This window comes from Octodon degus, unplaced genomic scaffold (genome assembly GCF_000260255.1).
Source record: "Octodon degus isolate 3935 unplaced genomic scaffold, OctDeg1.0 scaffold00111, whole genome shotgun sequence".
Lineage (NCBI taxonomy): Eukaryota > Metazoa > Chordata > Mammalia > Rodentia > Octodontidae > Octodon > Octodon degus.
This window is the reverse complement of record NW_004524687.1, coordinates 4,336,397-4,349,930: the sequence shown is the minus strand read 5'-3', so window position 1 is coordinate 4,349,930 and position 13,534 is coordinate 4,336,397. Positions and strand designations below refer to the sequence as shown.

General features: G+C 49.2%; 1 protein-coding gene across 3 annotated transcripts in view; it reads left to right on the top strand.

The window, feature by feature from the left end:
* Nucleotides 1–13,534, top strand: part of Dapk1 (death associated protein kinase 1) — a 210,393-nt gene that overhangs the window by 166,396 nt on the left and 30,463 nt on the right. For all 3 annotated transcript variants that reach the window (XM_023699135.1, XM_023699134.1, XM_004639380.2), the window contains exons 20-21: nt 6,180–6,402; nt 12,243–12,431. In XM_023699135.1, the coding sequence (XP_023554903.1) occupies nt 6,180–6,402; nt 12,243–12,431 (412 nt within the window). The remainder of the gene's footprint in view (nt 1–6,179; nt 6,403–12,242; nt 12,432–13,534) is intronic.

Here is a 13,534-nt window from a genome sequence, read left to right as displayed (position 1 = left end):
TCCTGGGGAGAGGTCAGCACCCAGACAGCTGCAGCGGTAACCTTCAATGGCTTCACCAGTCCATTTGGTGGCCAGACGCACCAGTTTGCAAAAGCAGTGCTTCCTTTATTTTCATTGGTTGATCTTCCCTAGGAATATGTTTTTGAACACTGGCTGGGGATTCAGCTTCTGGGAACAGAGGCAAAGTCAGCTGTGTACCTGCTCCAGTGGAGGAGAGCAGGGAGGTTGTTCTGGTGTTCAGAGTGTGGGGACTGACCATGGGGGTAGGGGCCTTGCAGCCAGTGCCACCAAGGAGCCCATTTAGTCTGACCTCTGGACTGAGGGTGTAATGGGGAGTCCAGAGCCAAGGCGTGAGAGAAGGAAGGACACGGGCCAGGACGGAGGGGTGTGGGATGTATTCCGGTCTTGTTCAACGTGGAGTGAGTCAGAGGCAGTGCTTCTGGAACCTCTGGTCCCGTCCCTAAGGGCTGCCCATCTGCATTGCTTCCCAATTTAGTAGCATCATATTGAGGTCTTGAAGTCAGCCAGGGTGGGAGCCATGGGAATTGGCAAATCTTGTTTCCTGTTTCCCATTGAGCTGGTTTACTAGCACACCATTGTTTTCTGGGTCTCAAGAGTCCCCACAGCTACACTTCAGCTGGTAGTTGCCACTTTGTAACGAAGTTTCCCCTTCCACTTTATCCTCTGTAACTCCCGCCAATAAACTAAACCCTGTTCACCCTCCAGACCTGTCCAGAACCGCACTGTTGCTTATCTAGACCCACTTTTTCTATTGTACAAGAAAGCAATTCTTGTCATGATAGGCAGTGAGGTGTTCCATTTGGAGTTTCCTTTAGCATCCAAGTTTACTAACTCTGTGCCCACAAGTTCCATTCGTATTTGTTGCTATGAAATGCTACTTTCAAGGGATTGGAGGTTGGCTTACTTTATTTCATTTGTTCTTGTCAAAATTTTACCATAAGCTGATATGAAAGGTAGTTTGCATTGCATAAGCCTATACAGGGGAGAGGTGCCCAGAATTAAAAATTGACCACAAGTAAATTGCATTTGTATAACTAACTATTGCCATTCCCTGCCACATGGACCTACCTGCACCTACCATGTATGGGAAGCATGTCACGTCTCTGAGCTTTTATGTGGCTTCCCTACACTGTGGTTGGTCTTCCTTGTCAACTTGCAGAGATTTGTTAACTTTTTCTAGTGAGAAAGCAAAAACCAACTTGCTAAATTGCCAGTGGATAATAGTGCTGGCAGAAAGGAAACTAGATTCCTGTAGGAGACACTTCAGGTCCTCGTCTCGGTCCAGGAAGCCAATATTTATAATCCCAAAGTTACATTATTGGAATCCCATCAAGTTGATTCCAATCTACACTTACAATGCAACCCACGGCAAAAATTAAGACACTAAATTATATTTTCAATCATCAGGGAGTCAAGGGGCTCTAAGTCCAGCAATGAAGATGGCTTTCCAGAACCAAGAAAGCGACCCAGGGCCTCACTTAGTTTTTATTCAGTGAGGGAGTGGCTTGAGGAGGATTGACTGAGAATTGTGGGAAGTAGGTGACTATTGTGAGCTGAGCTAGGTGGGTGGCCTACATTTACCTCTGTGATATGCAGAGAGGATATGCAGAGAGAGTAATGTGCATTATATAATATCTAATGTTTTGGGAAGTCTGGTACTTCAGCTTTGATGTAGTCTTTCAAGCCCCAGGAAGTCATAGCCTCTGTCTGGAGGCTCAGTCCCAGCTGGCAGTGCAGAGCATTAGCTCTACCGTCCTGTCTCGACCAGGCTCACATTAAAGAGCAGCAAGTGTAGGTTGCCAGGGAAACACACCACCTTCAAAAACTATCACCAGCACCTCAGCTAGACCAATACACATTGCTTAAGACCAATTGAAGGGTAAACAGAAGTCCTAGCCAGCTCTGTATAGAACAATATGAGGAAATAGAGTCAGGCTCAGTCAAAATGGAGACAAGTCACTTTTCTTTCAAGGAGAGCTGCTCAGGAGGTCCTCCACAGATTCCTGCAGATTCATTAGTGTTTTAAAGAGCAACTCAGCTTACCAAATAATACCCACACATTCATACCTTTAGAAGGTGTACCCGGGCCTGCTGTGTGGCAATGTACAGGTACAGGAGAGACCAGAGCCACTAGAAGGGCACAGCTGAGCCAGAGAGTAAACAAGAAAGGTCAAGAGTTGTCAAACAATGGCCCAGGAGTCAAAGCCCACCCATCCACATTTATTTTTACAAATATTTGTTAGAACACAGCCACACCCATTCATCTACTCTTGGTTTGCCTGGAGAGCTGAGTAAGTGCAGTGGGACCACTCGCCACTTGTAGAAAGGCTTGTTGCCCCTGCATATGTGGTTTTTGTTTTATTAAGAGCAGAATATATTTATTGGACATAAGAAGGCTTCTATCCAAGAGAGGGACAGAAAGGGACCCCAGTGGGTTGCTAAAGAATCTGCCTTTTCTAAGGCTTTTTATAGAGAAAAACTATGAGGTGAGGCAGGCCTATTTAAGGTGGGAAACATGGGAACTCGCACATGAGGAGGGACAAAACTATGGTCAACCAATAAGATTACTTAGGTAAAATTGATTAAATCAGAATCAAATGGGGAAGTGAGTCACACAGCAAGTGGGCTTGAGTAGAGAACGGGGGGGGGGGGGGGGGGGGGGGGAAGGGTCTTCCTGTAGGGGCTGGGTGCAGTTAATACTCATACCACCTTCTGCAGTTAGCTTGGCGCCCTTCTGCCCTGCAGCTGTCTTTGCCTTGCCGTCTAGAAGACAGACATGAAAACACACCTCTGCTGATGAGCCATGAGGGAGGCTATTAGGAATTCAGTTCTTAAATTCTCCCAAGTCTCAGCAGTATGAGTTTTCCTGACGGACGAGGTTAGATTTCCCTAGATAGAGAAGAACTGAGGATGTTTTCTTTTCCTTGTCTTTCAAACTTGTGGCAAACTCATGAGAGCCGTTTCCTGTCTTATGCCATAGTCCATTCCATCAAGACCACCAGCTCTGTGGAGAAGGAGTTTTACTGTTCTTTGACCTTTGAAAGCCTTTTCCAGCTGCCTCAGTGCTCACTAGTAAAGTGGAAAGGTGGGTTTCCTTGTATGGTCACCCAGCGTGGAAGAGAGCATGAAAGCTGAGCTGTCAGTGTAGCAAATTCTCACATAAAACAGAGATTCTGAGCTGAACATGCCCCCCCATTACAGCTCCAAGTTCAAGGGAAGATTGTCTCTGAGAAACAGATGAAGCCCAGCAGTGCACAGAGGACTTGGGAGTTTGCTCTCACTGAGGCCTGCAAGTGAAAATAGGTGCCTACAGAACAAACTCAAGTGAGCTAAAATGACCATCTGCCCATTGTCTATGGAAAGTTATACAAGGAATGACCTTTTTTGTAACTGTTATAGATCTCACCTAGCACAGCATGTGCACTTGAGACAGGCACTGCTGTGGAGGTATCTTCTGTGGGAATGCATTGTGGACAGCCCACTTGGGTGCCCCAGAGGGCGTAGATCCACAGCATGCAGTGCTGAGCCTCTGCCCTCAACTTTCAGTCCTTCATTGTCCCTCTGCACCCCTGCTTGTCCCCACCACCACCACCTGTCTTTCACACTGGGAAGGGTCCAGGGCTGCTGGTGAGCTTGGGCTTTGGTCTATAGCTTAGGCAAGGGCCTTGGCCTCTCTGAGCCCCAGTCTCCTCATCTGAAGGGGAGGATGAAAGTATTAGCCCCAGAAGTTCTCAGTTTAAATAAGAGATGTGAAGGAGAGCATTGTGTGTAGGCTTCTGTAGTTCAGGTCTTTTTTGAAGGTGAGGGAGGGTAAAGTGAATGGAAGGGAGGTCGGATTTCTTGAGCAGGTCACAGGCAGCAGGGTCACACCGGCTGACCTGTAGCAGGGAAGACACAGGTGAGAATCCCATCCTGTCTCTTCCAGCCTACCAAGTGCTTCCCCCTTGCACCCGCTTCAGCATAGAACCTTGTCAGCTTTTGTGCTGACTCCAGGAATGAAGCAGGAGTGTTCTGGTGAGATACCCTCATCCTTTCCAATTCTGTAGCATTTTGCCTGTGAACTTGTTAAGATTTGAGATTAAAAAAAGAAACCAGAATGTTCCACGCATCGCCATCAAAGCTGTGGCTTCCAGATCTGTTGTAAAATGCTAGCCTCCTCAGCATTTTACAACAGATCTTCTGTAGTGCCCCTTCACCTCCCTGAAGTAAAACCATGCATGTCTATACATGTCTAGTGCAGCTCATCTTTACAGATAACTGCAAAAGGCAACACAGTGCCCTCCTTGGAAAAGAGCAGACTTTGAAGGATAGTTATTGATAAGAAGACGTACTAGTCCCAGCATACAAGGGGAGGGTGGTGAGAGGGGCAGATGCCAGGACTGCCAGGAGCAGTTCCTGTAGATGCCACCTGGACCACTGGTCTGGCAGCTCAAAGACCACAATAGAATGGAGTTTGCAGACGTAGAGGAGCAAGCAGTCACAAGGCATGAAGACAAAAGCAAACTGAGTTCAAATGCCATTTTATAAGATGGTTACAACCTTGGAAAACTCAAGGTGTATAAAACGGTGCCATCCCCAAACCCTCAGGATTGTGCATGAAATGCAGTTGAATCCTAAATTCAGACAGGTGAACAGGTTTTTCTTCTATACAGATGCTCAGCAAATGCTGACTCGGACCCAGGCACATCCCTCACTGAGTGAGACATTTTGTTCAGGCATTATTGAGACACCTCAACATTGTGGGAACTGTAAATGCCAGTTGTAGCTTTCCACAGTATCCACGAGGTGGCAGTGTTACCTATGCTGAAAATGCCTCTCCTCCACTAAAAAGTGGAGATAGGAAAATTGGCATCTGGGTGGGGGTGAGGGGACTATGAGTTTGTAGCTGCACAGTTATTAATGGAAGGTGTAGCAGTGGTCCACCTGTTAGAGATAAGCAAAATGATCATCTTTCAATTACAACTGAACGAATAGTTCAGCCACATGGGAAATCTCACTAAGATGCCTTTGCTAGGGGCCCCTGTAACTGAAGCTGGTTGTTTCCAGGACATCCTACATGTGTCAGGACTGGGGATTCTGTCTCCCTTCTGGGGATTCTGTCTCCCTCCTAGTCTACAAAAACAGAGCTCTACATAATTCTCCAGTCTGGAATCATTGGGACCTGGGGAAGAAGCTTGCGGGGGGTGACAGGCAAGAATGACTCTGGGATGTGTGGAAGTTAGGCTAAAGAAGGGGGTGTCCTCTGGAATGTGGGGGACCTCAGCTGCATGCAGACAGGGAGCTGCTGTGTGGGAGCAAAGCAGGATGGGGTGCAGAACACAGGAGGCACTTGTGCAAGGCCAGGGCCACTGATGCATGAGGGAAGCCCACCCAATTGCAAGGTGGGCTCCTGGGGTGCTTGCCTAGCACCTGCACAGCCTTCTTGAGAGCACTTACACGCCGCCTGAGGCCTAGAGGTCTGGGTCGAGTCCCTCTCTGGAAAAAAGGCCTAGCCTGGTCTGTGTCTTCTGGTCCTTGGCATAAGGCAGGTATGTTCCTTGTGTTTGTGGATAAACAAGTGAATCTATGAGTTACTCATGGAGGGCAGGTGGGGAGTCCTGCTTCTCCCTGCAGAACTAAGAAGCAAGCAAGAAGATTGTTGTGTCCTTCTGCTTCCCCACCGCAGGAAGCCCATCTCCTTGCCCTTCTGTTCTGTGACGGTGCCATTAAGGAGCTAGAACCTTCACACAGATGCCATTCTGATAGGCCAAACAGAGCTCATCCTAGTCATGTTTAGCCTGATACCTTTACAGTCATTCCACCCCATTTGTGCAAAATGCTGTGTAAACAGGTGGAGACAGAAAGCAGAGCAGTGGTTGCCAGGGGCTGAGCAGAAGGGTGAGGCCAGAGGCTGCTGAAGGGTCAGGTTTCCTTCAGGGGTGACAAAAGTGCTCTGCAGCCAGGTGGCAGAAATGCACTGAAACCTATGAACTGTATACTTAAAAATGGGGATGGTTTGTGAATTTTACTTGAAGTTTTAAAAATGTCGGAGGAGATAGAAAAAAAATACATCTGTAACATGAGTAAAACCTGGGAATAGGAACCCTGAGAATGAGGTACGTGTCTGGTCGGGCTCTGCTGCCTCCCTGTGATTGCAGGCTCTTTTCCTCCACATCCAGGACACACACCGAGGGCTCTTCATCCAGCAGCTCCGTCCCACACAGAACCTGCAGCCGAGAATCAAGCTCAAGCTCTTTGGTCACTCGGGTTCTGGGAAAACCACCCTGGTGGAATCTCTCAAGTGTGGGCTGTTGAGGAGCTTCTTCCGGAGGCGCAGGCCCCGCCTCTCCTCCACCAACTCCACTCGGTTCCCGCCATCACCTCTGGCTGCTAAGCCAACAGGTAAGAGCCCCACGGGTCTGCAGTGTGTCCAGCAGGCGTTGGCTTCTACAGTCTCTCCAGCTGAGGTCCAGGATGAGCAGCTCTTTGGTTTTGGTTCTTTGGCCTGTGGATGAGCAGAACCTCTGACCTTGGTGGCTTCACATGTAGTTAGAGCTCTCTGTTGGTCTTGTGTCCACCCCTCTCCTGTCCAGAAGAGAGACACCTGCAGTGAGCAGGAGACTGCTGTCTTAGATGTCCTTTCTCCAGAGCTCCCCTTTAGAGGAAGGGAATTAATTTTTGTGAGTGAGAAGAGAGACCTTCCAAGAATTTTTAAACAATGTCAGCTATTTCACCATATGCCTCAGGTACATTTTCTACATGTCATGTTGCAGAGGTGTTCTGCTTGTTCCCTAAACTAAAGGAGTGATTTGAGGTTCGCATGTCTGTGACTGTCCTCTCTCAGTGAGGCAAGGTGTCTAGGGAGCATGAGCAGCCAGGAGCAGTGCGCTGAGATCTACTCAGACTTCTCGACTTCTTTCTCTGGGCACAGCAATAGAATTGAAACTCGAGAAATACAACCAATGGCAATTTATACTTAGTGTGCTAATCATATTGCTAACACACTGCTAATGTATTTGAGCACCAACAGTATGCCAGGAAGCTGGACAAAACATGGTATCCCAACCTACTCTGTGTGCATGACCGCCTCCAGGAGTGCCTTTCCCATGTTGTGGTGAGGCCTCTGGAGCCTTGAGAGGACAGTAGCTCCCCTGAGTCCCAAGCCGCCAGTTCGCAGAGCATCCAGTGCCTGAGCCAGTGCCTGTCAGTGACACTTTGCTTGAGGACGGTTACATGTACACACAGCCCATTCTCCACTGCCCTGCTGACTGCCTGGGAGATTGATGACACCAGAAAACAGATTTATTTGGGTATCCGAGGAGTGGCGCCAGCCTCCGGCTCCAGGCCTGCAATACGCAGTGTGCTCTCTGGCAGTCCCTAATGCCAGAGGTTTAGCTGTTGTGCTAGGGATATGGTATGTGCCTGATGTGTGTCTGTGTGACAGAGAGAGGGAGGCGGGGGAGAGAGAGGGAGGCATGTGAGCACCAGATCAATAGATCAAAGAAGGTTTGGAAGCTGGAAGCAGTGCTTTAGCTCTGATTGCTATGAAGATCTCACACACACACACACACACACACACACACACACACACACACACACTCACGCCGTAGGCAGTGACAGTGGTTTCCTGGGAGAGAAAAACTTTGTTTCTCAGCCTTCACCCTGCAGAAGTGGTATCACTGTTCCCCTCCCCTGTGTCAGCTTTCCAGGTCTGCTCTCTGAAGTAGTCTCTTGATAAGATAGGGTCCAGGGGGTAACACTGTCAGCAGGCCTCACTGTCTGAAACCGTCCTCTGTCTGAGTATGGTAAGACTTGGGCTGCAGGGCTCTGGGACAGAAGATTTCTAGGGAACAAGCTGCTCCTGGAGCAACTGCCTTCCAGGGGCTCTCAGAAGAGCCTGGCAGCCCAGCCAGGAGACTTCTGTTTATTTGGTCCCTCTCAATGGGGGCTTGGAGCTGCCTTCTCCCGCTGGGTCCTTCCATGTCTTGCTCACACTTGCTGGGTGGCAGAAGCCCACTTCTCTGGGATTATGGTTCAGATAGTGGGTGCTGCTCTGAGTCCCATATATATAGCTCTGTTCTCTAGTCTTTCTGGAATTCTGTCAGCTCAGTGGATACTGGCTTTGCCCTCAGCAGGACCTGAAGGGAGAAAACCTGAAGTTTTCCCTTCCTGGTAGCCGAAACTCACAAGATTGACACAGCTGTGCTGACCTGGGTTCTGGATGCCACACATAGATCAGCTGGTCCAATTTGCATGACCAGGAAACTGAATCATAATCCCCATCCAAGGAAAGTAGCCCAAGACCCAGAGACATATGGTGCAGCTGTCCAGGCAAGATGAATACCAGCCACCAGTGGGCCTGGCCTGACAAGTTGTTGTTTTCTCTTTAGAGTGTAAGAGGGCAAGAAGAAAATTGAATTCGTTTCCAGCATTTAAATCAAGAGAGCACCTGAAATTCTTAGAGAACCAGAGCCTCAGCCTGGATTTGCCGTGCTCTCCAGGCACCTGTTATGGACCCTTTGCCCATGTCCATGTCTCCCATGGTCTCTATTCCACTCCAGGCTCCAGGGGATAGGAGAGAGTGGAGGCAGACCTCCTAACCCTGTGTGAAAGGCTGCCCTGTTGCTCTCATGACATTTCAGGGAAGTTGTTGGAGCAGGAATGCTTTGGGTCCTGGGATCCTGGGCAAGGGTTACACTTGGTCAGTATTAGAGGTGTGCTTGCTCAGAGCCAGGTAGCCTCTGGCAGGTCTCAGACAAGAACAGAAGAGGCACGTGATCCACAGTGGCCCACACTGCTTAGTACCAACTGGCCTGCCCACTCCAGAGTGGCAGGCACTGTTTTTCTATACAGTCTTGGAAGTAATGGGGTCCCCTACTGTTGAATCTAGCAATGCCTGCAGCTGGTGAGGAGATAGCAGTTGTGCCCCAAGATGTGAACCATCTTCTCCTGCCCTGGTGGGGGCCCCCATAGCTAGCTCTGTGTCCATGGAGGTGCAGGAAGCACAGCCATTGGGGTGGGGTCAGGCCTGAACCCAGAGGAGGTCCTACCACTGTGGGATGGCTAGGTTGGTAGTTGCTACCTGACCCTCACACCTTGTTTGCCAGTGGAATATCCTCAAAACAGCCATGTGCCACCAAAAGCAGATCCTGGGAGATGCAGCTAGGGGAGCTCAGGACCTGGCAGTGCATGCTGCGAAACAGAATTGTTGCTGTCTGGACACTGGGGTGAGGCCACCCCAGAGCAGCTTCCTCCAGGAAAATCCTCATTTGGAACAGCAGTGTTGTTCCCTCACAGTGGCCCTGCTGTGCTCTGCTCTGTGCCAGGCCAGAGCTCGGGATCCCAGTGACTTCTCCTGGACTTCGCAGGCCTTCTTCCTCCCATGGGAATGATACCGTGTGAGAATATCTTTCCCCAGATAGCAGGAAGTCTGTTTGGCTTTAGAATTTTGGCCTTCTGCTGTTACTTTTTTTTACATAAGTGCTAGCAGTAGAATCTGTATTTGTGGTCACAGATGGGATGAGGCACAGGTAGAATGAAGCCTGCTTGCTGCAGCTCACAACCCAGGGTGCACTGTGACCCTGACACACAGGGCTGCACTGGATGGGCAGAGCAGAGCCTGAGGTGGATGGAGGGGTGGGACTTTGTTGTTCCACTCGAGGCATTCTCAGAGCCCCCGGTGTGGGAGGTGGCATCGGAGGCCTCTGTTCACACACTGGCCTGACACATGGGGCAGATGGCAGCTGTCGAGTGAGCCTCATGCTTGCTTGTCATTATGGCTTATATCTAGATGCCCTTGCCCCCAGGCCTGTGTGGTCATGGGTGCAGCTTTTTCAGAGGTGGTAGATCTCGTATGTGTGGTGCTGGGATTAACGGTGAGGGAATACTAAACCAGTCCACTGATTATTTTGGCATCATCCCAATCCTGGTGGCCTCCATGGAGTATGAAGAGTGCATAGAGAAGCTGCTAGAAGACCTTTGCTTGCTTGTTTTTGCTGCCTTCTGCTGGCCACAAACTGTTTATCCTTTGTGTTGCCCCAAGCCACCCTGCCTTGGAGCCAGCTGATTATGGACTGAAACCTCTACAAACTGAGCTGAAAAACCTTTTCCCTTTAATCTGGGGTGTTTGATATTTTGTCTCTGCAATGAGAGAGAAGTAACTAAGATCTTTGTCCTGTAGCTGCCACACACATCACTCAGCTTTGTGGTCTGCTGAAGCTTGTAGCTGTGGAGTGGCAGCTCTGCAGGATGAAGGAAAGTATCTGGCCTCAAGGGAAGAGCACTTGAGAGATTGCTCCTGTCTTCGCCCAAGAGCAGCCAGCTGAGGAAGTTCCTCCTGACTCTGATACTGAAGCACATTATTTTGGGTCAGCCACTTCCCACCATCCAGAGGCAGTTTTTAGCAAGAAATGGAAGGTTTTCCTTCTGTGCGTTCAGTGTTTCCCAAGAAGCTATTACTGTAACATGGTGTAGAGAGACCCTCTGTGCTAAACTTTTATCCCCCTGGGAAGGAGTGACAGCTACCTGCCAAAAACTGTCCAAGGAAGCCAGCCTAAGCCCACAGGCTGCTGACCACACTTCTGTCAGGTGATTGTTCTAGACGCGTTTCAAGGCACAGGGTGGTAACGCACCCACTGCTGGGGGTCGCCAAACTCTTGCCAGATACAGACACGTGATCTGCAGATATACACAGCAGGGCATGACTGTGATGGCCTTGGAGGCTGCGTCATTTCATTTTCATCTCACATGTCTCTTTGCCAGTTGTTCTACTTCTGTGAAAAGGACAACATTTACATAGAACTCTTTCCACATGCTGCAGTACCTTTTCTCCCCATACCTGCTGCCTACTTTTTGGATTCTTGTTCCTTCCTTTGAGGATTCGCATTACCATGTCCGGAGTCATTAGTCTCCCAAGTTTGGGGTTATCTTTGTGATTAGACCACCAGCTTTCAAAGTCAGACTGCCCCGGGGAGTGGGCACGCCTTTGTTCACTTGTGCATCTGTTGATACAGATGTCAGCAGCGGCGCTGTGTGGTTCAGGTGCACTCATTGTGTCCCTCCTCTAGTATGTGTGTTTACTGATACTTAGGGAGCGCCCACTGCCACCCAGGGCCCAGATCACAGCTCTGAAGCAGAACGGTGCTCTGTCCTCACCCCGTGATGGCAGCTGTATCAGCTGGGATAGGGAGCGAGCACAGTGCCTTCCTGCGTGTGCGAGCGACACCGGCCTTGCTTCTCAGCTGACCTCCAGTATGTGATGGTGCACACACACTCATTTCTAACTTCCTGAAGTACATTTATTAGAAGTGAAATACTTAATTTTCTTGCTGAGAGTGACAGCTCAGAAGAGCTGCCACTGTAAAAGCAAATGCAGAGATCACTGAGCAGGGTGCTAAGATCTCGCTGTGTGCTGTTGTCTGTTTTCCTATTGTTAAAGGGGAAGCTGGTGCTTACTGAAGGAGTGTTAAAGTCTTCATGCCGCAAATTAAAATGTGCTTCCAGAGAAACTAAAAGGCCTTCCAGGGAAATTTCATTTTCTTGTGTGATTCGGTATTGTTTTATGTTTGTGGCTTACTACTGTGTGGGAAGCATTTTGCATTTAACCTAAAATAACTTCACAGACCAGTGTAGCACTTGTCTGTGGCAGCCAGGGGAGTGGAGAGTGAACCCTGAGGCTTAAATAACAGAAGGGCAGTCAGGGGCAGAATTCACATGGACGTGGGGGATGGTAAGATACACAGACACTAACGAAATAGCCTTTACACCTTTGGGTTGTAAAGATCAGATGCATGAACATAAAGGTCTTGGGAAGGTAAGAGCTGTGGCAGGAACTGCTCAGAAGGAGGTAGCGTCCTGGGGAGACACAGCTAGTATCAGATAAAGGAAAGCAAATACAGTAACAGGTTTTGCCTCCTGCCTTCTCTGCCTCCCCATGACTGCTCTAGCCAGAAAACCAATAGCAAGCAGGCAAGAGGGATTCAGTCCATAGACTCAGCTTCTCAGGCACAGAGCAGGACAGAAAGAGTTCTGGCAAGGTACAGTGACCAGAACACACTGACACAGCCTCCCTAGGCACAGTGCCACACCGCACACTCGGGACAGATACCCAGACCAGCCTGAAGCCTGAGGGAGGGAGAGACAGAGGGGTGTCTGGAAAAAGTGACTACGTGCAAGAATGGGAGGGACATAGGCACCTAAGCTGTGCTGTGTGAAACCTCACATTCTTCTCTTCTGACCTGCAGTCTCCGTGAGCATCAACAACCTGTATCCAGGCTGCGAAAATGTGAGCGTGAGGAGCCGCAGCATGATGTTTGAGCCTGGACTCACCAAAGGGATGCTGGAAGTGTTCGTGGCTCCGTCCCATCACCTGCACTGCTCGGCCGATGACCAGTCCACCAAGGCCATTGACATCCAGAATGCCTATTTGAATGGTATGCACCGTGTGTCCCAGAGGGAGGGACCTCAGAGTCCCCTGGCAGAATTCTTAATTGTTCACCAAGGGGAGCTTATCCCAGACAGTGTCACATCCAAGAGAAAAAACCCAGTGCAAATGGTGGTGAGAGTAACCCAGGACTGCAGTGTGGCCGGCTAACACTCCTAACATGTAAAGCTAAATACTAGGGTGTCATTACCTAGCAAAGCACCCGTCACACAGTAGGTGCTTACTCAGTAATGGATAAAGTCTGCTAAGACTGAGAGGCCTCATAAAACACTCACCTACTCATAGTTTTTGGGCCAACTATGAAAAATAATGATTTTAAAACACAGCTGAAGCCATAGTGAGACAAAGGCGGCAGCCCTTGCTTCATATGCGAAGTTTTAAGCCTGTCCTTTCCTCTCAAGCCTACCCAAGGGGATGAAGCTGCCAATCGCAAGACACTAAAAGAGTTTCTACTTTGCTGGAAGGCAGCATGGAGCTGAACTTGAAGTTTAAACACACAGAGTCTGTCTGGCAGCTGGCTGCCCTGGAGTTGCTGTGCGGCCGAGGCCAGCCTACCTGATTTCCCTGACAGTGCCTGCATCTGTGAGATGGGGTTCTGTTAGTCCATTTCTGTTGGTACTAGCAGCCTGATGTTGGGCACTTTATGAAGAAAAGAGGTTTATTTAGCTTACTGTCTTGGAAGCTAGGACCGCCCTGGAGTGGCCCCATCATGCGGCTCTGGAGAGGTTCCTGCGCTGTGCTGCTGCGTGGTGCTGGGGGAGGGGTCTGCGGCTGTGAGGACCAGTAGCTCAGCAGCAGGAAGGCGTTAGAGGCGGAGTTTAAAGTAAAGGAACATGGCTTTCTGAAAGAGCGGGAAAAGGAAAGACAGCTGCTCTAGAAGATGAAGGGTGTCAGAAAGAAAAATACAGAAGTTCAAAACAAGACAATAGGAAACGAACAGAGGTTGTTCTATTGCATGTTGTCATATTTCAAGTAGCCGCTCAGATTACCAGATATAGGTGTGCAAAGTTGATCATAAACATTAACTGTTCCCTTCAGTAAACCAATAGAAATTAGTAGTGCAATTATTTTAGCTTATATATATATATATGT